At 40.8% G+C, this 27,010-nt stretch overlaps 1 protein-coding gene across 3 annotated transcripts in view; it reads left to right on the top strand.

Moving 5' to 3' along the window:
* Htr4 (5-hydroxytryptamine receptor 4) overlaps window positions 1-27,010 on the top strand; it is a 191,012-nt gene that overhangs the window by 131,581 nt on the left and 32,421 nt on the right. For 2 of the 3 annotated variants that reach the window (XM_085699802.2, XM_085699801.2), the window contains one exon: window positions 18,514-21,887. The exons of the other annotated variant lie outside the window; for it this stretch is intronic. In XM_085699802.2, coding sequence (XP_085555928.2) covers window positions 18,514-18,604 — 91 coding nt within the window. In that variant the 3' untranslated portion in view covers window positions 18,605-21,887. Of the gene's footprint in view, window positions 1-18,513; window positions 21,888-27,010 lie in introns of those variants that run through there. 3 annotated transcript variants of the gene reach the window in all.

Here is a 27,010-nt window from a genome sequence, read left to right as displayed (position 1 = left end):
GCTCCCTGAAGTCATCTCCCTCCCAACATCATGTCCTCCATGTAAAAATTTTGTTTTTAGTTATTTGTTTTTAACCCAGTGAGATAAATTAGTGCTGTCTGTATGCTAATAGGTGTAGGGTCACCCGTTGGGGCGTGGGAAACCTGCCAGTGCCTACCGCCCCAGAGAAAAGTAACTGTCCCTTTCCCAGCAGCCATCTGACAGCTACAACAATACTCCACTCCTCAGCCAGGGGTGGGACTTTAGTAGCCCTTCCTCATCCATGCTGGGGTTTTTAAGTATGCTTTAATTGAAATAGGATTACACTGCTTTCCCCTTTCCTTTCCCTCCTCCAGCCCCTTCCCCAAACTGCTCCCATCTCCCCATCTCAAGTTGATAGCCTCTTTTACATTGATTACTATTGTTACATATGTGTGCATGAATGCACAAATACACACACACACACACACACACACACACACACACACGAAACCTGTTGAATCTATTTTTGCTGGTGGTGTATATATTATTTCAATGCTGAGCACCTTGCATTGAACAACCAATAAGGAGGTTCATCCCTGGGACAGACAAATTCTCCTACTCCCACAAGCCACTAGCTGCCTGTAGTTCTTTGTCTAAGGGTGCGATCATATGAATTTTCCCCCTTCCACATTAGTTTGTCCGCTGAGGTCGCCACTGTTTGGTTTATGCAGCCATACCTAGGAGAGAATGTTTCACAACTAACTTCTGGTTCTTCAGTCTTCCCACACATCTTTCATGATGTTCCCTGGCACATGGATACAAGAGCTGTCATGCACATGTATCTCCCACAATCTGTCCATCTGACCCATTCATTGTGTCCAGTTGTGGTTTTCTGTGATGGTCTCAACTCATCATAAAGAGATGCTTCTTCCCCCCCTCCACAGGTTCATGTTTTTTATTCCATTTACATTATAAATATCCAGGCTAAAAAATGAGCTCCTGACCATCCTAGGTCAGGTAAATAAATACAGAAATAACCAGAATATTACAAATTGGAGACAGATCTAAATCCTATGCAATTTCCATGATTTCAAATATCCAAACAAACATATCTATCTGATCAATTGCCCTCCTTCATTCTTTTCTAAGATCTCAAATTAAAAGAGATGCTTCTTTGATGGGGGATGGTAGTCGCGTTTATCTGTGGGTATAAGGATAAGATTCAGAGTGTTAGGGAACTATGCTGGTTTAGCAAGTCATGACAGTAGATTCTTTTCTAAGGCTCATGACCTCACTAGCATGGAGAAGCTGACTAGGTTTCCAATATCAGACATGGTCTCTGTCTGGCTGAATGAGCCCTAAGTCTGATTAGATGGCTGTTGGTTGCCATCAACATGTGAGTGCTACTTACTGAACCTTTTTGTATATCCTTCCATGCTGGTAATTACTATGGTCTGTAGGTGTCACAGTTGGTTAGGACCATTTAATTACTTCTTTCCCTTGGCAGATTCCACAGTATTTTGTAGAATCATGGAAGCTAGACCACAGGACAGAGACTCTCAGGTCAGATCCAGCTCCAATCAGCTGAGTCCTGTGTCCTAAGCATATGGTGTCTTTAAATTGGGACCCACTCTCAACCCCTAAGAGGCAACCAAAGGCTGCATTGATAATCTATGTTGTTTTGGGAGTCACTTGTGGGAGTCACTTGGACTACCCTAGCCAACAATTCAAGGGGAGGTTTCTTATTCCCTGGTACTGGGTCCTTTGTTAGTCTATGGCTCTTGTAGGGAGCATTAGCATCTGCTTAACTTCCTCTAACACACACACACACACACACACACACATAGTATAAATTTTGGTAAATATAAGCCAATATGATTCCTCGAAGCTTTATCAAACAAATTTGGTTTTACTTGTCCCTCCTTCTCCTTCTATTTTAACCTCCTGGCTTGATCTTGTGTTGGTCTTACGTAGGCAAGCGTAACTGCAGTGACTTCATGAATGTGATGGCCACATTCTATCATATCCAGAAGCCAGCATTTCAGAGCGCTCTTCACCACTTCCCAAATCTCCATTCTTTCCACCTTCTGTAATGTACCCTGAACTTTAGAGCAGGCGAGTTGATAATCAATGTCCCATTTATAGCTAGCACTTGCAGTAACTTAGTCTCAGCATTTTGGATAGTTATAAAACTCCATATTAACCACTACCCACTGAAGTAAGAAACTTCTCTTGCCAGTGTTGAGAGCATCCCAGATTCATAGATGTAAGTATAATTATTTAGAAGGCAGTTTGACGATGTGGCCATTTAGCAAGCCACATGTTAATCCCTGGGGCTGATGATATCCCTAGTCATGGGTTTTGACTATGTTTATATAACCAGGAATGTATTTCCTCCTGTGGAACTGGTCTCAAGTACAACCAGGGACCAACTGGTTACCCCATGAATGGTTTTGGTACTATTATACCATAGGATACATCTTACCTAGCAGGCCAGTATTTTAGCACAGAGTCCTCTGCTGAACAAGACCATTGTTGTCTTTTCTCCCCTGGCAACCTTCTCAGTCCCTTCTAGCACTGTTAAAGCTAGACAGCAGGGACTGTATCCTGGTCAATTCATTAAAGCATATGTGTTCTCTTTATTGATGTCTGGGTATTAATCATGTTTTGGATACTAATCCTGCATTCTATATTTTTCAAATGCAGCTTCCCATCTTCTGCTTGGCTTTTTTTTTTTACCTTAGTTAACAAAGTAATTGAAGTCTCAAGTTTTGAAAACAATATTATTAGTCGATCTCTTATACCTATGTCAGCTTCTTTTCTCAAATATGGCCTCACTCATTTTCCTAAACATCCTAATTTCCCACTTTACTTCCCAATCCAGAGTAGACCGTTCCTCTCCCCACATGCTCGTCCTTTTCTCCCTGGCCTCACCAGTTCTCGGGAAGTTTTCCTTCATACACATGTGACTGCCCCTCCCATGACGTTCATTGGCATCTTCATGCCACCTGCTTTCGTCTTCCATAGCTTTCATAGCTTCCTCTGGGATCTAGACAAGAAGATAAAGTGTGCTTGCCGGATAACCCCACATAGACATCTCTTCAAAATCTTCTGTCTAAATGAACCAAATAGAATCCTCAGGTCTGTGTTTCCCTGCTTCCAGCCACATCCCTTGAGCCTTCCCTATCTCTACTATGGACTCAGCTTTCTGTGACTCAGGAAGAACTTCTGTATTGGAGGACAGAGTTGCATATTTTTAAAAGAAGACCCAATTAAAGTATGACCATCAGTTTGCTTGCATTAGAATAATCTAATTACTTAATAAATCAGATTCCTGGGCCCTGCTCAGCAAATCAGAACCAGATCAACAAAACGCTATTTCTACCAAGGCTAATTTTCTGCCTCATGAACTGTAAGATCCACCATTTTGTAATTAATTTATATTGATTAGGATGCTCAGTGTTTGATGGCATTGCTTGTATTTCAGGGCTTCCGGTTGTGACCCGTACTTCCCTTCTTGCAATCTGATAAAGTCTGTGTAAGGGTAAATATTAATTGTACTTTAACTAACAAAATGTACTAGAAAACTATTTTTGAAAATTTGCTTTCATGTATTCATGAGAGACAGGATATGACCACCTACCTCTGCTTTGTGACTACAATAATTAGGTGACAGAAGGTAGACAAGTCACATTGATTTGATCTCAGGTTCCTCGGCAATGATAATTTGCTAATATAATGCACGTCTATGTGGGATAGACAGAGTTAGGCATCACAGACAGAACTATCTACAGTTTAGATTTACAGATGAGTCACCTGACTCATCAAGCTTAGATATTTTTCTTGGATTCCCAACTTCAGGTACTCAAACCTAGGATACTTACTTAGTTCTCAGTTCCTAGAGAGGTGGGGAATCTTTTCCATAGAACTGCTATCTATTTTGGTTCTTTGCTTTCTCCATCCTGGCTCCAACACTCCTGATAGACAGGTTCCCGTTGTCTAGCTACCTCTAAAATATTGTACAATGGTGTAAATATGTGTCACATGTGACTATTAACATTTTAATATACATAAAATGAAAGAAAACAAAAATTTACTTTGCTGGTGATAATGGCTCCAGTTTAGCCACATGAATAACTTCTTCATTGAACAATGCAAAAATGTATGAGTAGAAAAGCTCTATTAGATAATGTAATTTAATGTATTTTAGAGACAATCAAATGTTTTCTCTTGAAGAAGATACAATATACCTTTCTCTCAGCCTTAACAACTCATGATAGCAGCCAGAGCTCGATCTTCAATAAAGCAGTTGTGTATAATGCATATCATTCCTTTATGTTTTTAAGTATGGGGTTAGTATGCTCAAGTTTGTAGAGTATCAGAAGAGGAAAACGTGGGGCCAGAAAGAAAGTAAAAATGGAGGGGCAAAGAGTATAAGGACTCCATCTTCCCCTTACACAAAGCAGAAAAAATTAATTCCTTGGAGATTTTTGCTTCTTTTTGTTTCCCTTACAACCAATTATCAGAATATGCATTGTGTTTTCTGATAGTTGATTGTCCTTCCCCCACTGGACTAGTCAATACTAGAGGAAAGATAATTAATTGTCTCTTTAATTTCCTAAGGTTTCCCCAGGATTTAGACATTTCTCTGTGTGTTTATTGAATAAATATTCTATGGTGTAGATGGATTGTGTGTTAGAAGAATTTTCACACACACACACACACACACACACACACGTGACTACTAAAAAAATCATTATTTTTTTCACCATTTATCTCCTTACCATCTTTTGACTTCAACTCAACAGAATTCCTGGCATTCCTTTTTTTAAAAATAAATTTTCACAATGTGAATCAGAAGGTTTTACTACTTCACCATATGAGCAAATAATTTAGATTTGGTTTCAGTGGGATCCTGAGAGATTTTTAGTAATGTTGGAAGGTTGTTTGACATTTAAATGACATTTTTATGGCCTTACCTTTGGAGATTACAACTGAAGTAAACAGTTACTCATTGAATTGACCCAAAGCAAATTTGATCTGTGTTAAATTGAGGATGGATGTGGATGCCCTTGCTCATCTCCCTTAATCTTCTTCAGGGTCAGTGTAATTTATAGCTCAATACAAAAGGAACATATTGGGTTACTTGTTCAGAGGGCAGGGAAAATTGCCACTAAAGGTAGTGAAACATGGCCTTTTCCGTCCATCTATCTCTGTTATCTGGTAGTTTATTGTCGTTGCTCATGGTGTACCTTTATATAAAAGAAAACTTCATTATTATTATTATTATTATTGTAAAGTTTATATTTTTGAGAATTTCATGTACATAAATTTCCAATGGAAATGTCCATAATTTCTACTCTTCCCTTCACTCTATCAAACTCTTCATGTCTTCCTCATAACTCTCTCTCAAATTTGTGACCTCTTCTTTTTAATCATTATTGTTAAATCACACAGAAGCAGTAGTCTGTTTAGTACTGCTTATACTTATATGTAGTTTAGATTTGACCACTTGGGATTGGCTAACCTATCAGCGGTTTGTCCCTGGAGAAGACTGATTTCCCCTCTCTTAGCAGCCACAAATTACTTATAGCTCCTTATTGTGGGGTGGAGCCTTGTGAAATGTCTTCCCTATATGTTGAAACGTGAGCTAGTATTGTCGTTACACACTTCAGATTTATTTCATGGGTACAGCTTCCCTGTCCTGTATACAAGACACAGTCTCACAGCGGATGCTCTGATCCCCCGACTCTTACTATCTTTCTGTGCCCCGTTCTGTGATATTTCCTGAACCTTAGGAGTAGGAGTTGTGTTGTGTGTATCAGCTGGAATTGGCCATACACAGCTGCTTGTTTTCTTCATTTGCCCAGTTATGGCTCCTGCGATGGTCTCCAGCTGCTGCAAAAAGTAGCTTCTTTGGTGAGAAATGGGAGTTACACCTATCTATGAATATAAAGATGGGTCTTTAAAATGCAGTTGAGAATTTTACTGGTTTGAGGAAATAGCCACAAATCTTTTCTAGCGTACATGACCGTACCAGTCATGGGTGTCGGCTAGGTTTACAGTACTAGGCATGAATTTCTTCCTGTCTAGCAGGCCACAAGTTCAACTAGATGGCTGTTGTTTAGCTTTAAGATATTAAGTGTCGTGAGCACCCCTGAGAATATCTTACCATGATGGCTATTGTGGTCAATAGGCTTCACACCTTGGTGAGACTGTTCGTTTCTTTTCTCTCGTGGCAGCTTCCATAACACCTTCAGATACTGTGAGAGCAGTTCTCAGGGAGGAGTCTTCTAGGTCAGCTCCAGCTGTATGCCTCCACACCCTTTGCCTGAAGTGTGTGGTGTCTTCCTCTACAATATCTTACCTTCAAGCTCTGGAAGGCAACCAAGAGCAATGGTAATAGCTAGATTTGTAAGTCTTTTGGACACTCTTGATCAACAACTTGAAAGGAAATTTTTATATCTGGTGCTGAGGTACTTTGTTAGCTAGTCTATGGCTCTCAGGGGTAGCATTATCACCCCAAGTGACCTAAAATTGTGTGTGTGTGTGTGTGTGTAATATATATATGTGTGTGTGCATATGCACATGTATAAATATCTTGAGATATATACTTAAATAAACATCAATGCATTAATTATTTTTCTATAATAAAGCACCATGGCCACGGCAACTTATAAAAGAAAGCTATGAATTTAGCTTATGATTTCAGGGGTTGGAGTCCATGATTACATAGTGAAGGCATAGCAATGGGAACAGCTGAGAGAGGGCACACTGGGAATGGAAGAGTCTTTGAAACCACAAAATCTTCTGTCTGATCTGCCTTATATCTCTTAGATCCCAAAGTTCAAATACTCAAACCTAGAATAATTACCCAATTCTCAGTTCCTAAGAAGTTGGAGGAACTGTAAGCAATTTTAAAAGTCTAGCCCAGTGATAAACCTCCTCCAACAAGGCCACACCTCCTAATTCTTCCCAAACAATTCCAGAAACTAAGGCCCAAGTATTCAGATACTTAAGTCTTTGGGGGGGGGCATTATCATTCAAACCACCAAAATAAAATATTTCCCTTTGATATTTTCAACCTCTGCTTCCTTTGTATTACTCTTCCTCTTTCCTGCCTTTTCAAGTCTGTCCTGAATTTTCTCATTTCCCCATTTAGAGCTGCTGTGTCCTACTACCCCCCTCTAAAGATCTCTCTATTCCCCCACCCGTGGTCCCTTTGTACTTTCTCAAGGCTATATTCTCACATCCAGATATTCAGAAGAAGGAACCACGAACGATAGAGGATATGTGGTGTTTGTCTTTCTGGATCTAGGTGATCTCACTCAGCATAGTATTTTCTAGTTTTATCCACTTACCTGGAAATTGTGTGCTCTCAATTTTTCCAGCTGAAGAATATTCCCATTATGTATAGATACTACATTCTCGTTACCCATTTATCAGTTGATTGGTGTGTAGGTTGTTTCTACCTCCTGACTCTTGTGAGTAGAGCAATAATGAATATGGCTGCCAAGTATCTGTGGGGTAGGACGCCCCGTCCTTTGTGCACATGCCAAGACTTGGTACAGTTGCATTATATGGCAGATCTATTTCTTGGTGTTCGAGATGTCTTCACACTGATTTCCACAGTTTCTGGACCAGCTTCCAAAGCCATCAACTGTGAATGAAGGTTTCCCCTTCTCAACTTTGTCACCAGAATTTTTCCTCAGTTGTTTTCTTACCTTAACCATTCTGATTGGAGTAAGAGAAAAATCTCAGAATGATTTTAATTTGCATTTCCACGATTCGTAAAGATGTTGAACACTTTTAAAATTATTCTTTTTTTGTGTTTGAAATTATAATAATTGCCTCATTTTCCCCTTCTAAATATTTTAGCCATTTTTATTTCTTCTTTGGAAAACTCACAGTTCACCTTCATAGCCTTGTTTAGTTGGCAATTTGTGACTTTGACTCTTTGTGTTCTTTCCACATTCTGGATACTATTCCTCAATCAGATACAGACAAGCAAACGTGTTCTCTCTCCCTGTGGGTTTCTCTTCACGTGACTGCTTGCTTCCTTGCTTCCTTTGCTGTCCAGAAGCCTTTTATGTTAAGTCAGTTGTTGGCCTTCCTCCCCGAGTGAAGCCCAAGTCCGAAAGTCCCTTCCTGCATCTGCATTGTGTAAGGTGCTGCCTAGGGTTTCTTTTAGCGATATCAGGGTTTCAGGCTTCACCCTGAGGTCTCTGATCCATGTGGAGTTGACTTACAGCAAAGGCAATAGATGGGGGTCTAATTTCATCCTGCTACATGTGGCCATCCAGTTTTCTTGGCACTGTTTCGTGAAAACTCTGTCTTTTCTGCAGTGGATGTTTTCGGTTTGTAATTATGGGCACTTATGTTTGGACTTTCTATTTCGTTCATTGCTGCGTATCTGTTTCTGTGCAGCACCATGCTGTTTCTTTACCTTTGCACCGCAGTATAACTGGAAATCTGGTATGGCCATTCCATCAACATTGCTCTTTTTTCCCATGCTGAACTTGGTGGTTTATACGAATCTAGAAATTTGCCCTTTTCCTTTAGATTTTTAAAGTAATACAGCATAATTTTTTTTAAAGTATTCCCTTACAATTTCCTGTAAGGTTTTCTTATCATCCTGATCCTATTTATTATTTAAGCGGTCTCACATGCAGTAGGGTGGAAAACCATTTGTGTACTAGAGAAGTCAAGAGGCCTTGTTATCCTTTATGGATCACCAATCAGTTATCCTCGCTTCATACCAGTAAAATGAGGAGGTGGAGTCAGACGAGACCCTAAGATCAGGCCTAATCCAGATTTTTAGATACTGAGATAATATGCATTTAAACCATCATGTCTCAGTGGTATAATTCTACTTACCATGTACATGGTAATATGTATGTGGTTAGAGCTGGGGTTGCTACTGACAGTTTACGAACAGAGTCTAGCGATGATGCTAAACTTCTCACAGTACTCAGGGAAGCCCCCTACACAAAGAACTGTATGGCCATAAAAGTGCTACATGTCCTGAAATGGAAAGTTCTTTATTAAACTAGTCATCCGGAATTCACGACAGAGAAACTTCTTGTCCTTGCCAGGAGACAGTTGGAGATTTCTTGAATAGTCTCTAGAGGTAACACCTGTACTACTGACATTTCTCAACCTATGCAGGCTCAAGACAAAGATAAAGAAGCCCTGCAGAAGGTGGCTGATATTTGTGCCGGGAAGACTCCTAAATTTCCATGGTTAGGTGTTGGCAGCCACCTTGCAGATAAGCTTTCTACCAGGGAGGCTCTATGCACTTGTTCCCTTACAGCATGTACTTGGCACGGACACAGCCCTCTCAATTTAGTCAGAGCAGCTGTTCAGGAAGGAATTGCCTCCAAAGCACACCATGAAACCCACTGACAAACTACATTCTTGTGTAAATGGATGTTTAACCCACAGTAGAATGGTGTAGGTCTCTGGTCCATTGAATTGGTCGAAGATTCATCATATGCAGAGAACTGGCAAACTGGGTGTACTCAAAAGAGGGCAGATACCATGATTTTCCTTTGTGTGTGAAGAATGGTGGGAGGAACAGGATGTTGTGTGTAGAGCAAATGATTCAGACCACAAGCTTTTAAAAATATATTTAAAGGACTGCTCTGGGGAAAGGGAGCATCTGGCTTGTTCTCTGTGGTTTGGGGTCTTAGGAATATGTGTTTCAGCACCGAGTGTGATGGCTGGCCTTGCTTAGAGGGCTCCTGAGAAACAGGAGTCAAATGGACCACCACTTAGTAATGTCAGTTGAGGGTGAAGTCACTGGACCATCGCCTGGTCATTGGTCAGAGTTTTGAGGAAGTATGGGAGATTGTGTAAGAGGGTCTCAGACCCCCATTTTCTTCCTACGACACAGTGAAGTGCAGTAAAAAGCATAGCCCACTCCAGCCGCTGTGCTTGGCTGAGGCCGGAGAAGTTTTCAGTGAGTAGAGAGGTGCACAGAGGATGCTGTAAATCTCAAGGACTGTTCTGTTCTTCATGACCATTCTTGCAGTATGAAGTAGAATGTTCAGATTTTTCTGAGGGAGAGATTTGTTCCTGAGTTCAATAGTGTACAACTATCAGATGCCTGAAATTGCCTTGGAGGAAAACCTGGTCGAATCCACAGGATCTGGAGACATTTCTGCGCAGCCTTTATCTTTATGGCCATCACCAGCTGGCTACCAGCTAATATCTCATGGTTTATAGGCACAGCATTGAGCTAACTACATTGTATGTGTTGTCACATTGAGATCTTGATCATCTCTGGGCAGCCATTACTCTCCTCAATTTACTGAGAGAGAAATAGACTCAAACAGATTAAATAATGACATTCTTGGAACTGTTGGGGGGCCTTCAGCATCCAAACTATGACACCAAACAAAACAGAATCTCTTTGACAATGCTCTGTGGTAGCTGTCTAGCTCTACTCCCAACAAGAAACATCTCAGTATTATTGAAGGTCAGAAGTCCTACAGTTTGGACAGCCCTCGTTGTTGCAAATTTGGTTAAATTTTACTTACCTGTGTGCTAGCATAATATAAGATGTGAATCTTATCGCTGGAACTGATACTACAACTCAAGCTTAGTGCCGTTCACACTTGTTGTTCAGTTAAAGAAACCATTTTGTTCAAATTGAATCTTCTTCAAAAGTGTGTCAATACAAAATAAAACTGCATTGATTAAAAGATGCGCTAGTATAGGTAAATACACATAACCATGGCCACTGCTCCATCACACCAATGTCTACAATGGCTATTCCACAAGGGGTCTTGATAAAGTCCTATAAAATTACCTAGTTAGAACACACTATGTTAGAGACAAGAAAATAGGAGGCTTGGAGAACATTGAGAGTCAGCTGAGGAATAGAGATCAGAACTCCTTATCAACTTTTATCTCCCTCATTAGTCTGTCCATGCGTTCAACACCTTACTATTACATTTCAAGTAGAGTGCAGACAATGTTCCGCAGGGAAAATTTCAGCACAAATACACACACAGAAGACACCTCCCAGACAAGACTGTATAAGATGTTAATAATTTCTCACTTCCTTCTGATGGTCAAAGTCCTGCCTCTGGATGCCACATACAGAAATGCACACAAATTATTCATACCATTTTGGGCAGCCCCCATATTCAGTCTAGTGTTTTCACAACTTTCCAATATGCTTGAACTCAAAGCTCATCACATGTGTAAGTGATTTTAGGAGATTTTCCCTTGATAACACAGTAAACCATATGTGTTTTCTCCTTCTTGTTTTTCTTTTGGACCACTGTATAATATAGCCTGAAAAGAGACTTCATTTCACATAATATCATCTGTGAGGAGGGAAAGGTCACTCAGGCATGTGGAATTTAAGCTGCAAATGCCAACTGGATTGGGTTGTGATAGAATAATCTTAAACTGTGTATCGTGACTCGCCGTGAGCTGATGGTGAAAAGGTATATCAACCCTGGGCCTGACCCAATCTCATTTTCTTGCTCATTTCTCCCTTTGCAGTCATGTTCTTCATGTGGTAATGGTCAAGATGGGTGGGTTTTCTCTAGATAAACAATGAGTGTTCCTGCCACTGGACCCCTTGGGTTACCTTGAATGTTGTCTCAATTTCTTCCCTGGTATAACATTCATCTCTCCTCTAGGAACTGTTCCAATATTAGCTGGTGTGGGAGGCCCTTTTGTCTACATGTTGCTTTTATTGGTTAATGAATAAAGAAAACTATTTCAGGGCTGAGCAGCTGGGAGCCAACAAGCACCCCTCTATACTACAATTAGCTCTCTATACTTCCCTGATCCCAATCCCTGATCTCTGAGCAATAATAATCAATTGCTGTTTCCTGTGGTCTCTCTTCCCTAGTCTTCTCTTTTTTCGTGGAAGCTCAGCTTATCCCAGGATCCTAAGTGTTCTTTGTGCTCCTTTTACGTCTTCACCCACATGTATTGCTTCTCATGAACAATGTCTAGGGGTGTAGGGAGTTCCTTGGTTGACAGTAAACACTTCATGATGCTGACTTAATGAGGCTCTCCAGTTCTACCTGGGCCTAGTTTGTAGGCCACATTCCTTTGACCCCTCCCCCCCGAAAAAAGATCAGTGTGATATAGCTCCTTGATGATTCTGTGAGGCATTCACAATTTATCTAATACAATAATAAAGACAGAAAATAAAGGATCTTTTTACTACAAATCTCTTTAAAGGTATGTTCTTCTAGATACATTTAGATTTTCTTCTATTTGAAATGGCTCAGCAAAACAAAACTAAATAAACACACACAGGCATATCTGATATGCCCAAAGACTCAGATTTCTTATTCCTTTGCTATCTATAAATCTTGGTGGAAAATGGTTAAAAAAAAAACCCATCTTGCAGAACAACTGGATTTTTTTCAGCCACCTTTTCACGTTGAGAAGAGAAAGACACACTGAAGTCAAAACCAACCATGCTTGACGTGGTCTCATGCTTGTCATTTCAGAGCCCTGATATAGGTCTGTGCTTGGTGGAGTACTACAGAGCCCCTTGGAATAGATTTTGTTCAGAGACCACAGGGGTAGGTATTCAGAGCCATACAAACAGATCTCTAGAGTCCTTTCTGAAAGCAACCCAAAATCTTCTGTAGCTACAGTAGAGAGAGCTCTGGTCTAAGATTGGAAGGTATCTGCCCTGCAGGTACATTGCTCTGTCCCAACCAGACACTGTGTTCCCACGCCTGGCACTAGGCATGTTTTTGTGAGATGGTGTGTGACTCTTGAGAGGAGCATTATAATCCCATTCACTCAAGCACATGCACACGTGTATGTGCACGCACACACACTGTATGTAAGTTTATAAAAGAATGGTTTTCTATACTTTTTTCAAGCATATTTAATGTTATTTATTTCTACTTCTTCCCACTTTCCTAATACTTTGCTTGCCCCAAACTCCCCAGCTGAAGTTCTTCATTGTTCCTATTACCCCTTTAGTAAGATCAAACTTTTAAAAACATCAATTGACAACAAATGCTGATGGGCCAGCAGGGAAAGGAGAGAGCCCTTGTTTACTGCTTTGTGGGTTCACACACTGACACAGTCACTGTGGAAATCATTGTGGAGAATTCTCAAAAAGCTGCATGTGGATCTCCCATATCACCTGGCAATACCACTCCTTGCTGTACACCCAAAGGAACCAATGTCATCCTGTAGAGATACTTGCTCCGCCATGTCCGTTGGCTCTCTATTCACAATAGCTAGGAAATGGAAACAACCTAAATGTGGCACAATATGCACAATAAAATTCTGCTCAGCCATAAAGAGAACTGAAATCATGAAATCTGAATATAAATGGATGGAACTCAAAAAAATAGTATACCGAGTGAGGTAACCCAGACCCTGAAATTGAGATGCTCCATGTTCTTTCTTATTTGTAAATCTGAGCTCCGAATTTTTAAATTTGATTATATAGCTGACATATACAAAGAAGCCAGGAAAATGAGAAAGGGACCCTTGGTAGGGGGATGTCTCATAGAGGGAGATGATGGGAAATTAGGTGGGTTTTTCATTATGATTGCTTTTGTACATTTCCTTACAATGTTTTGCTTTCCCTTTTGCACCACTAGGTCACCAAACCTTTCTGTCATCCTTGTCAAAGGATGATCAAATGCCCCCTTTCATCTTTTTATACAGGGATATTTTGTATTTCACTTCATTGCTTCCATTCTGCTCAGTTTGAGAGCGCCACTGGTCGCTCGTACGTCCTGCTCGGGTCACTATGCCACTCTTGTGTTTTCTCTCTACTACCACAAGACTATCTCTAAGTTGGCTCTCGGGTATTAATGGAAAAGTTTGCTGCTCACTTATCTAAAGACCCTCATTCTCTTGTGTACATAGACATCAGTTGCAAGCAATTTTTTAAGTGCACATTTCTTCTCTTCTCACCTAAACCTTGCCCTCTACTGAGGGAGGACTTGTGTGAAACCTTGAACTCTATTTGTGGCAGGTACATGATGTATAATCATCATACAGATAGTCTGGGGGCCTCTGGGAGAGATGGCTTAACCAGTGTTATGTTTCTCCTTTACTCTCCTTCTCCTCCTCTTTTACAAGGCATGTGTACTATAAGCCTGTTGATTAACTGTTGACTTCAAACTTCACCGCAAAACTTTTTTCTCCCAAAAATGACCCCGTGTTTCCTAATAGAGAGAATTCTATCTTGGGGAGGAGCTTGAGAAGCAATATTGGGAAGAAGTCTCAATTTATGGCATGGGAGCCACTGTTAACTACCTCTGTTAGTTAATTTTATGTTCCTGTAATGAAACACCATGACCAAGACAAGCTCTAGAAGGGTTTCTGGATCCAGGAAGGGATAGAAAGATCCCCTCACCATCACCGCAGGCAGCAAGCAGCAGGCATGGTGCCGGAACAACAGCTGAAAGAAATTTCACTGCTTGATCCAAAAACAGCTGAAAGAGCTAATTAAGAATGGTGTCTTTTGTAACTTCAAAGTCCATCCCGAGTGGCAAACTTCTCCATCAAGAACACACCTTCTAATCCTCTCCGAACAGGCGCCAACTGGAAAGCTGTTATTCAAACCTATTAGTTTGTGGGAACCATTTTATTCAAACTGTCCTCTACTGGGATAAGGCTCCCTCACCACCAAGGCAGGGAACACGGTAACAGCAGGCAGACATAGCACTGGGGCAGCAGCCGAGAGCTCACATCCTGATCCACAGAGGGGAAGCATAGAGAGGTAACTTGAAATGGCATTGAGTCTTTTGAAATCTCAAAGCTGTGTCCAGTGATGTACTTCCTCAACAACTGTGCACCTTGTCATCCTCCACAAACAGCCACCAGCGGGAGAGCAAGCATTCAAACACGTAAGCCTATAGGGAATGTCTCATCCATCCGCCACACCATCAATCAATCAATAATCAATCAATCAATCCGTATCTACATTACATTTCCCTCTTACTATCAAAGGAGAATGGTATTCTCTTCATTCCATCATCATAGATTTGTGCTGAAGACTAAATGAAGAGAAATGTGCCATCAATTTTAAAGTATTTCACAAAATTTATAAAGCAAAACCTTGCATTTTAAAACTTACCTGCTAGATTATTGGAGAAAATGTCATTTTTAATGATGTTCTGTGTCAAGGATTTTGCATAGCTCGGTCAGTGTTTTTTGTAATCACATCTGTGGTTGAAGAGAGTCAGTTATGGTCTCACTACATTTTGACCCTTACCCCACACTGTTCTACTTAACAGCTTTTGAGTGTGATTTCACAGCTCAGAAACTGAGGGCTTTTCCATTCTTTGACACAAATGTAGAAATTGCCCTCCCTGTGTTGCCAGCAAAACCTCTTCTTTCTATGTGGAATATAAAGTATCAGATACTAACAATAGGATATTAAAAGCCAAATTTGAAGCAATTACCCACAGCTTTGCAGTACAGTCCCACACACAACTGCCTCCCAATCAAAAGGCCTGTGTCTGTCACCCACCATCCCCGCTACTCACGGAATCAGAATGTCAGAACGACAAAGGATCTTACGGATTATTCTCCTCCCACTCACTTAACAAACGGGGGGAGGGGCTGAGGTGCAGGAATAGAACTGTGCAGGTGGGTACACACTCCTGCAGACTAACGCCATGCTAGAACTCCCTGTCTTCTGCTTATTGTTCTTATTGCTGCTGCTTCTGCTGGGGTAGAACAGTGGGCTGACTGCAAAGGGGCTCCTGGGATGGGAAAGCCATGCACATTCAATGTTGCCTTTTGCACCAAAGGCTGGTCTCTTCTAGTGTAGTATAATCACTCATAAACTTTCATCTTGAATCAAAACTTTCAGGCCATTCACACTAAAGAATTAACTGTTAATTGTACTGGTATAATAACATACGCTGAAGCTATTCCAGGCCAATGACGTCACCACATGACCCTTTTATTCTAAAGTGCTGTGCTGACTTTGCTATTGCTGAGAGGAGACAGTTGCATCTTCCATGGAGTTAGAGGCTAGGCCATTATGAAGACTTTAGCAATGGCATATTAGCAGTCCTTCATTCTTTCTCTTCTCCATTCTATTCAAGCCTTTTTGTAATCCTTCATAGCTACTTCAACATATAAGATAAGTGAAGATATCGGATAGTGTGTGATGGTGTGAGGGTACATGTTGAGTTATCTGAAGAGTTAATGGCACTTGAAAATTATAGAAGGAAAAACATAAATCCAAGAACACATCTGAATTCATAGTATGTTCAGAGAAATTGGAAATCCCAGAAACACTTTGATCTCACTATTTAGGGAAGAAATATTGCAGATTCTGCTACAATAAGAGTGAACTCTCACTGAAAAGAAGCAAACATTTTGGGACAAGTTGCTGTCAAGAATTACTGAGGAATTTGAACTGTCTCTGAGTAAAGTATCCAAACTCTCATCAACCAGAAGGCTAGCTCCAAATGGCTCTTCTGCAGCACAGGTGAAATAGGGAAGCTTAGACATCCATAAGCAGTACCCCAGTTCTTCAAGAAAAACTAAAATCAGACCCTAGAAATTGCAAACTAGTGCCTTAAAAATAGGCTTTACTGGAATTCTATGACATTCATTATACAAATGACTAAAAGTAAATCATGCAAGATGAGATCATCTTCTCATGGAACAGAAGAGTTGCTTAGTGAGACATTTAACAGATCATCAGGCAAAGCCGTATGGGATGAGCCCATGCTTAAGCACGCCGAGCCTTATGTGTTTGTAGTATGGTGAGCTAGTATACTTTGTTCTGCCCTGCTGAGTGTTTTTCCCTTGACTGACAACCAAAAAGGCAGAACTGAAGTATCTAGGTAGTGACCACTACAGGTCATCTATGCTCTTAGAAAACATTTGAAACATGGCTTAGTAGGTAGGTATCCAAAATCATTTGAAACACTGAAATTTGTATAGCAGGCACTCAAGTGGCAAAATGTTTAATAAGCCCATAAGATGCGGTTTAACTGAGACAAATGTTCTATGTTTTGATTCAAATTTGCAATAATGTATTACAGTCTAATAATAAATAAATAAAATTTATCAGAAGAGACAAATTGTACTAACCAAGAAGGCATTAAAATCTTACACATATACATAGAAAACTCTGACACACACAATTTAATAAAAAGCATTCTACTGTCAAGGTCAAAATTAACCACAACACAGTAATAGTGGGTGATTTCAATAACCCATTTTCTCTAGATCAAATGGACAAAAATTAACAGAGAAACATACGAATTAATTGAAACACAAAACAAATCTCAACAAATATAGAAAAGTTGAAGTAATACTGTGTAACCTATATGACCACAATGCAATAAAGCTGAAATTCAAAGAAAAAATCTCTATAAATTGCATAAACTTGTGGAGATTAAATAACACACCACTGAATGATGAATGGGACAAAGCAAAAATTGAGATGGAAATTTAAAAATTTGGGGGAATAAATGAAAATGAAATCAAAGCACAGCAAAACATGTGAGATACACGAAAAGCAGCCGTAAAAGGGCGACATACGCTCCGAATGCCCTCATTATAAAGGCAGAAAGAAAACTGATGCAATTCAAGAGTCTGGAAAAATAAGAATAAACCAAACCCAAATCCCCTAAATGGGAAGGAAAAATTGAAAACAGGACAGAAATTAATATAATAGAAGCAAACAGAACAATATGAGGAATTAACAAATCTAAGACCTGGTTCTCTGAAAGGATAAGCCAAATTGACAATTAACCAAAAGAAGGAAGAGATGATCCAAAGTAGGAGAAATGGAGATAGACATTATACTAGATGCCAAAGAAATTTAGGACATTATAAGGTAATATTTTGGAAGCCTGCACTCCATTAGCTTAGAAAACATAAAAGAAATGGGTAAATATCTGTATTTACCCACCACAGAAGTTAAATCAAGAAATTTGCAACAATTTAAGCAGAATCATAACAAATAAGGAGATTAAAAATCAGTAATGCAAACGTTCACCTGAAAAAGAGAAGATCCTGACGTATTCAAGGCAGAATTCTGCCAGACTTTCAATAAAGAACTACAACTAATAGCTCTCAAATTAAAAAGTAGAAACAAAGGAAATACTTCCAAATGTTTTCAGTTACTGCTATAATTCCTATATATATATATATATATATATATATATATATATATATATATATATATATTATTTTTCATAGGACAGGCTCATTATGTGGTATGATATGGAAGATGTAACGTATAATAATCTATTAGCTTGGGGAAGAGAAAACTTGAGATATCCCATCAGGGGAGATTAGGGAGATTGGGTGGGCCTGGAATGTAGGGCAGTCCCGCTGGGAAAAAATTTGGGGAGGGTAAAATTTGGGCCGAACATTAATGAACTCCTAAATAGTTAAAGCTGTTCAGAAATAATTATTGGCTGGTGTGTTACTGGGGACTCTTTGCTTAGAGACTAAGTTAGAAGCCGTGTGCATGGCCCGTGAAGGGCACCTGCATGGTGTGCTTATTCACAGTCCCTTGACACATTCCAGTGCTTGAGCCTTTGTAATCTTCTCCCCCTCCAGGGATGCAGTGGAAGGTGGTGGCCAGTGGGAGAGTCGGTGCCACCTGACAGCAACTTCTCCTTTGGTGGCTGCTCAGTCCAGTGACACTTAGGCCCCTGGGACAATGACCTAGAAGACAGCTGTGGCTTGAAAAGAGGCCAGTGCTAAGCTGCTATTTATGTGTATGTGGCTGTTCCTGGCACTCTGTTCTCCAAGGCTTTCCATCAGCATGCAGCGACGGGCCCTGGACTTTGCCGCCAGGATTGCAGCAGGTGGTGTTTGAGGGAGTCAGAGGAAAGAAGGGCTTCCTTGTTCATTTTTCATTTCTCAACGTTTCCTCTTCCTGGAGTCTGCACTCTCGCTTGATGGTCTCTGAAACCCATGGCCTAGTCCCTTTGCTGTTTCCCGTCTGTCTCATAAACATTCACTGTGTTTGATTTTCAGTTTCTAAATAAACCTTCTCTGAAGTGTCTTCTCACAGATACTGTCAAAACATGTGCCTGTCTTGGCCACATCTCTTGCCTGGTCACATCTACCATAGCTGTGTTCAAACTCTCCACTATTCTTTCTTTGTCTTCCTTGTCTTCCTTTGTGCTGGACACTTGTACACTTTCTTTCTTGTGTCTAGGTGTAGGCACACTGAGCTTTGTTTTCTTTTTTTCTGTGTTCAATGTCAATGTTCCGTTTAGGACAGTCTGGAGACACAGAATAGAAATCTGTCTGTGGACAATGGTCTCTGAATGAACCCTGGAGGGAAGTCAAAAATGATTTTCCCCAGTACCAGGACCAGATCTATCTCATCTGAGATATTTTCTTTCCTGTCAGCTAGGAAAGAACACCTAAAGAGTCTTAGGTAGGGCTGGTGGCTTTATGAGTGTCTATTAAGAGATGCTGGAATCTTTTCTATGAGATTGTGGCAAAGCCCACAGCAGCAACTGGGAACTTCTGAGTATGGATTCATTGTTTACAGTGGACAGAACTGGTGGAAATTCACATTGTGGGGCCTTGTTACCCTTGCTATCTGTTAGATGAAGAAGTTCAGAGTCCAGAATTGTTAGGAATGAGAAAACGATATCTGACTCCAAGTCGGAGATCCCAGATGCCAGCCCCGGCTCTGCTTCTAAAATGCTGTGAGACCATGAACTATTGTCTTTCCCTCTATAACACTAACTTTCTACATTGCCAAATGAAGCTTGGAGTAGAGGCAGCTTGAAGATTTCTTTCCATTTCTAGGACAATAGGATGCTGCTATAGCCAGCCATCAGCTACCTCGAAAACTCGTGGCCTGCCTACCTTTTGACTTTGTTTCAAAGGAACCACCCTCCTGATTTAGGCCTTCTAGACTTTTGACTTGGTAAACTACACCCTAACAGTTAACCCAGTGTCTTTCACTCACAACAGAATCCATAGTTTGTCCCAACTACCCCAGAGCAAAGGTCTCAGTGAGGAAAGCCCCCCTTCCCAGAGCCAAGTGATGCTTTCTTTAGCTTTCATCTCGGCTGTGGTTTGATTCCACCTCAGGACTGTTTACTGCACTCTTCTTTGGACTGCTCATGAAGGGTCATTTACGATTCCTGTCAGTGCTAACTTTAGTTCTGGAACTGAAATTGGCAGGAAAGAGACTTTGGAATGAGGAAGAGAAGATTGCCAAAAAACCATTCAAATGCCAAAAAGATTCTCTATTCTGTGAAGACTTAGTTTTCTTGAGCACAAACCATGCCTTATCAAAAGGAGGTAGACCCTGAGAGAGAACTCCCAAATGCTGCTGAGAAAAAACAATGTTCTGTGCTAAGAAATATTGCATGCTGAGATGGTTCATGTCAAGACTGATCCAATGGAGCGGTTCTGACTGGAGGCCCCTTCCCGTCAACCATGAAGAGAGTTGAAGCTTTAACTTGCACACTGACTTTGTAACTGGACCAGTCTGCTTTGTATTTGTGAGTCCCTGCCATCAGTAGGCTCAGCATTCATTTGGAGGCAAGCATCATTTTGAGGTTGATTTGTTTCTAATACCAAGTATGAGATGCAAGCAACTTATCTTGGCTGGCCATATACCCACCCCTTCCATGGCCATAGAGGTGAGACAGTGGCACGCAGTCTATGGCTGACATTCTGAGTATATAGGACTGGAAGGTAGATGATTTGGACCTCAGAGTTTCTTTTGCTTACTTCATAACAGTTGATTTGGAGATAAATGAGATGTATGGAAACATTGTGTAAAAACCATGAAATGATAGCCTGTATGCTTGTTATTATTATGGGTAATTTGAATTATTATAGATGTGCTTGAGGTCTCATGAGCTAAGCATGTTTATTCTCGAAGAAATGAGATCAGTTTAGAATGAACTGTGTTGGAAACAAAACCCAAGAACAACCTTTGGGTGCCAACATGCCCCAGTCTACCCCTCCTCATTCAGCCACTCCAGGCTGCCCAGCACACACATTTATATAACACACTCCATTTAAAGGGACTTCCTTATTCTCAAAGAGGTGAATAGAGAGGAAGACTATGGACAAATTTTGCGAAGAATGACTCTAATTTTATATGTAACTTCATAGTCTCATGAGCTAAGTTTGTATATCTGTTTTCATATAAAAATCTCTGAAGAAAAAATTCCCCATCCATAAAATTAATTCCCACTTTATAAATTAAATAATACACACACATACATACACACACACACACACACACACACACACATACATATATATATACATATGAAAGATTAAACGTGATCCAATCGATGAATGACCAGCTGACAAGAATGTTACTTAAAGGATCACTAAGTTATCGAACCAGGATAAGCTTTTCCATTTCCTGACATGCTAGTCTGTTGATTACAGCCTAATTCCATTTTTAATCTGATATCTTAACTTTGTTTACATTTTTCCAAGTGTAGTTACGAATGGGGCCACTTGTTCAGTTTCTAGTTGCACTGAAGCCCTTCATGTGATGAGTCCAGCAAGTACATGTGTGCCTGTTGTAGAGAACACGAAGCTCACCTCTTACAGTTTTAGAGGGGGGCAAGTTCCAATGACGGGGTTACCTTTGGTTTCATGAGCTTGCTGGTTATACCTGTGATTTATTTGAAGCTAATATTTTTAAGGTATCAAGAGCCCTGACTATAACCTTGTTTCCACGGGAAGCATCCTTGGTTTTATGTTAGATTCTTTTTGATGCAGTTTCCAAGAATATGCTCTTGGAAAACACAGGGATTTGCCCAGGTTTTTTTTTAATTGATTAATTATATTTATTGAAAAGATACTGACATATTACACATGTTTATATGACTTCATCTGTACATGTTTAAATAAAGTATGCATTAAAGCAAATTGTAAGTCCTGAAAGAAATAATTGAGTTTTGATTATGCAATAAAATGCCAGTCAACCCGTGTCTTCCAGTGCTGTGGGGCTTCTGTTTATCTCTCAGAGACAGGTCATTCCCTAAAAACTACTGTCAACTGGACCTGGAAATGCTCTTTCTTCAATATCGATTCTATTTAAAATAAATCCCAAAGCCCAGGGCTCTTAAGTAGTTTGACTCTATCTGCCTGCCTGCCTGTCATTTTTCTTAAGGCCTTAAGCACGGGGACAGATCTCTCTGACCTGGTCAACTCATGGCCATAGTGTGGGGGTACAGTTCAGAGACACTAACGATATGAATGACAGGGAGCCTTTCACAGCAGTTACGACCATGACATATGTTCATGTCCTAGATTGAAATTATTAAGCATGTATGTACCTCCTTGCTTATATAATAATACAATTTTTTTGATATAATAAACTACCTTGGAGCATGTCCAGCTCCCTTCAGGACAGATTATGTCTTAAAAAAAATCTCAGTCCCATATTTTCTGAGTACATGACAGCAGAAAGACTGCCACAAATTGGGGTAGAGAAAGAAATGACTAGTCCCAACTCCTCAACTCTCGGGACTTCGACCTTCTGACATAGCATTAGAGAATGGGATAATAATCAGGTTTTCAGATCAAAATCCTTTCATACGGAAGTTTTCAGAGTCCCATTGCATAAATGATTCAAGGAGTTTGGTAATTCTGATTTTCCCATATCTGTTCCTTTCAACCCACACACTAGAAGGGCCCTGCTTGGGAGCTAAAGCCTAAACAACTGGGCTTGTGGGTCTGGGGGTGGTACCTGTTTTCCCATCATTCTTAGTTTTTCTAAAACAGTGTCCACAGAACTGAGGCAAGCTCATCTTCCAGTTGCCAGTCCTGGACCTCGATGAACACAAGACTTTACAAAACCTCTTCCTGCATATTCTACCACCTGGAACTTCCTGGGATGGAAACTTAAGCCAGTACCAAATGTGGAGTCTATGCTACATTCGGATGAAGTTCTAGGCCCTAGAAATATCCCGCCAGAGGAACTGACGCAGTCGTCTGTCCATTCTGTGATTTAGTCCTCCCAACGGCACTATAGAGTTCAAAGAATCAGTTTTCGAGCACACTGTGTGTCAGGGTCTGTCTCAAGAGTCCTACCAATGAGTGTTGACAAGCTCTCTGTTCTGTCAAATAGGAAAGAAGCAGGAAGACACATATATGTGAATTAAACAGGTTTAGATGATTGGTGTGTGCTGGAGAGAGCATAAATAAAAAGCACAGCCCGCATGGGATGGTGTGCCACTACTATCTGGCTTGTTGGGGAAGGTTTGGAGGAGAAGAGAGTTCTCTGATCAGAGACCCTGGGTGGTGGACATACTGTGTGGGACAAAGGGAACAACAGATACCAATTCCCTGGGGTTGGAGTGAGCATGACATGGGCCACTGGAGTTCAAAGAGTGTGGGACGTTGCAGAAGATGCACTCAGAGAGCTATGTAAAACCTCATGCTAATTCAGACACGGCGGCTCTTCAGTGACTTTAAGTTACCTGCTTCCAAATAGGAGCCTACTTAAGAAAAAAAATTCATAACCAATCAGAAAGAGGTTTTCATACTAAAACAATGCCTGTCTTCAGAAATAAGTGAACTCCATCCCGTGTGCAATCAATAGATACTTTGCATCGCGCTTCCTTGCCTACATCCTGACTGACACTGTCCTTCCACAACTTGGCAGCACCTTTATCCAGACTGGGACATTAGACCCTGACATCCACTGATGCGCTGCCGTCACCTCATCCGAACCCTTGGAGCACTCCTGAGTGCACACAAGCCTCAGTCTTCTACTGCTTTCCTGACGCTAACATGTATGATGTCACTTACAGTCACTCCTCTTGATCCTGGCAAAGTCAACAAGATGCTCTGAGCTACGTACTCTCTCCCTTGAGCTCTGTGATCAGGCCACTGTTACAGCTGTACTTTCCCTTAGGCACGTTTTCCTAGCCATATCTTCCAACACTCGTGTCAGACTTGGTTTTTTTAACCTTTTCTATTCAATATCTAGCCATTTTTTTATTCTTCTCCTGTGACATTTTATATGCTTTCCTGTGTGCTTATTAATGACTCCATTTCTGAGATCCCCTAATTAGATGTGTGTCTAGTGCCCAGAGAAGGTTCTTGTGCCCTGAAGCTACTCGGCAACTGCACTAAATTCACATGGCTAGAATTCAGGACCATTCTGTGTAGTATCCGCATAATGACATCCTTCTCTATTGCTTTGCCCTAACTAACCTTCAGTGTAGCTCTCATGGTTAATCCGCCACCCACTGCAAAAGCTACAGCCTCCCGATAAAAGGAGTTTTATCTTCTCTGACAGTATAATCAAGACACTTATCATATTTTTGCAAGTAGCTAAAAGATTAGCATTTAAAATACCATTGCTTCTCTGGTCAGCCACAGGCTTCTTTTCTTTTGGGTTCAAGGAACTTAATCTTGAGGTTTTATACATCTAAGAAGCAGTAATGAATCAGATGGAACTTATGTAAGTTACCTGCCCTTATACGATGGCCTAGAGGACACCAGACAATGTTTTACCAACAGCAGTATTTATTGTCGCAACATGGCATGAAGAATGGGTGGGTTGTGATGGTAGAGTACAGGGTGAACACAGGAACTTCTTAGATGAGGACTGAACATGTTCAGATGGTGTTGGCTTCTCGATGCTTCCAGCCTAGAATCCCGAGTAAATTACTTCTACGACTGGACACGCATAGCCCCATTCTGCCTTAAGTTTTACCATCTACAATTTAAAAGACAGTCTTTACAAGCCTGCACTTCAGTATTATTTGAACTTGGGTTGAGCTTTAGACTCTGCTACCTACTGAATATGGGCTTGTAGGCAAATTGTTTAATGCTCATAGTTCCAGTTTCTTCTTCGAAGCAAAAGTGATAGAGATTCCGACTGCATGTCCTCCCTATGTTCCTATGAAGATTCAGGGAATAGGCAGACCAGTATCTGACATACTGAACTATGGCAGTTTACCTTGTCCCATGCAGCTTGGGCCCTGGTATCCTGAATAGGGGCAGCAAAAGGAGGAAGAAAATACAGACAGACAGACAGAAACAGGAAGACTGGGAGCAGGTAGGTGTGTACTCACTCTGATAAAGTGGCACCTACTACTCTTGGCAACAGAGAAGCTCCTTGTGTTTTAGGTACCCACAGCAGGTGGGATTGGCAGGATTCCATAGGTGTTCTCTGCAGAGGAGCCGTCTGGGGCTGTAAACACTAGGCAGGAGGAAGTTGCTAGTTTTCGTATATGAGTCACCCACTTGTACTTGGATCCCCAAGGAAGGGTTTGCTATCCCACTTGGCTCTTATGGGGAATGACCTTTCCACTCCACATGGTTCAAAGCCTTGGTCTTAGCCATGACTGTGTCCATGTGAACAATACACATGTGTGCAGTAAGCCACTCACTCAGGGCTTCCTCCACTCCCTACATCTGTTACAGTTATGTTGGACTCCAGACGTTTAAAATTCAGAGACAGCATGTAGAATCATATGGAACTAGTGTTGAGAAACCACGAGCAGGGACACAGTGGAAGTCACAAGTGCTGGTTTGTTGTTGTTGTTGTTGTTTTTCTGTGCTGGGTGTGTAATAGGCCAGAGGACAAGGGTAGTATTCAGGAAAACATGGAGAGAGCAAAGGATTAGATTGCGGAATCAGAAAAGGAATGTATACATAGCACACGTGGATGGAAAATGGAGTACGGCTGTCATCAGTGTCTCTCTCGTTACAGATCTGAAACTGTCTGTAATGTTCTCCAGTCGAAGTGCTCAAAACCAGTACTCATTGTTTTCTCTTTGAAAGGGAGTGAAAGGATGTGACTTAACTAAGCATCTCAGGTGTCTTGGTATTGCCTCAATCTTATACACATCTTATGAAATCAGTTCTCGAAAGGTTTAAGTGAATTGAATCCCACAATTTGTGTTTCTTTGGGCAATTTCTTTGTGCTTCACTTTTTTTTCCCCACTGATACAAATAGCACTGTTCATTCTAGTTAGTTTGTGAGATTTTATCATTTAAATAAAAAGATGTGTTCACAACTATTAGGACAATGCCAGATAGGTCATTGGTAGTTCCTATTCTCATTTTCATTATTCTTTTTTTTAACTCCCATTTTATAGATAAGGGAAAGGAGGCTGAATTTTTCAGAGGCTAGAGAAATGGCTCAGTCAGTAGAGTGTTTCCTTGTAAGTATGAAGACTTGATTTCAAGTCTTAGAACCCATGTTAAAAAAAAATGCATTCAACAGGGTGTGGTGGTGCACACCTTTAATCCCAGCACTCGGGAGGCAGAGGCAGACAGATCTCTGTGAGTTTGAGGCCAGCCTGGTCTACAGAATGAGTTCCAGGATAGCCAAAGATACACAGAGAAACCCTGTCTCAAACACACACACACACACACACACACACACACACACACACACACACAAATTACATTTAATTTACAAAAGCAAGGCATGGTGGCATTGCTGAAATGGCCAAGTCAGTCAGGTTCCTGGGGTTCACTGGCCAGTGAGATTAGCCTACTTGACAAATTCCAGGCTAGGAAGAAACTGTGTGTCCAGAAAACAGCCCCTGGGCATTGTCTTCTGACACTAACACACATACACACACACACACACACACACACACACAGAGTAAAATAAAAAGCACTCCCAAGATGCTTTAGTGGGTAAAGGTGCCTGCTACCTAGTCTGATTACCTGAATTCAATTCCTGGAGCCCACTCTGTGGAAAGAGAGAACAGACTCTTCAAGTTGTCCTCTTCTCCCACTAGCACTCCCTGGTGCCTTCCCACTGTCATCTACACAAAATAAACAAAATGTAATACAATAAAAATAAGGATATTAGACCAGGCAGTGGTGGCACACACATTTAATCTCAGTACTTTGGAGGCAGAGGCAGGAGGATCTCTGAGAGTTCGAGCCCAACCTGGTCTACAGAGTGAGTTCCAGAATAGTCAAAACTGTTACACAGAGAACTCTGTCTCAAAAAACCAAAAGGAGGGGGGGGTTGTTGAATTTAAGAGTAAAAATGATTAAGTTTGTGACACAATGCCAACAAATAACAGGCAGGACCAGGACAGGCCTAGTTTTGCCTGTATTTACCTATGCCTTC

The sequence above is a fragment of the Myodes glareolus genome, chromosome 13 (genome assembly GCF_982192425.1).
Source record: "Myodes glareolus chromosome 13, mMyoGla1.1, whole genome shotgun sequence".
NCBI classification, from domain to species: domain Eukaryota; kingdom Metazoa; phylum Chordata; class Mammalia; order Rodentia; family Cricetidae; genus Myodes; species Myodes glareolus.
This window is presented reverse-complemented; position numbering and strand designations above follow the sequence as displayed.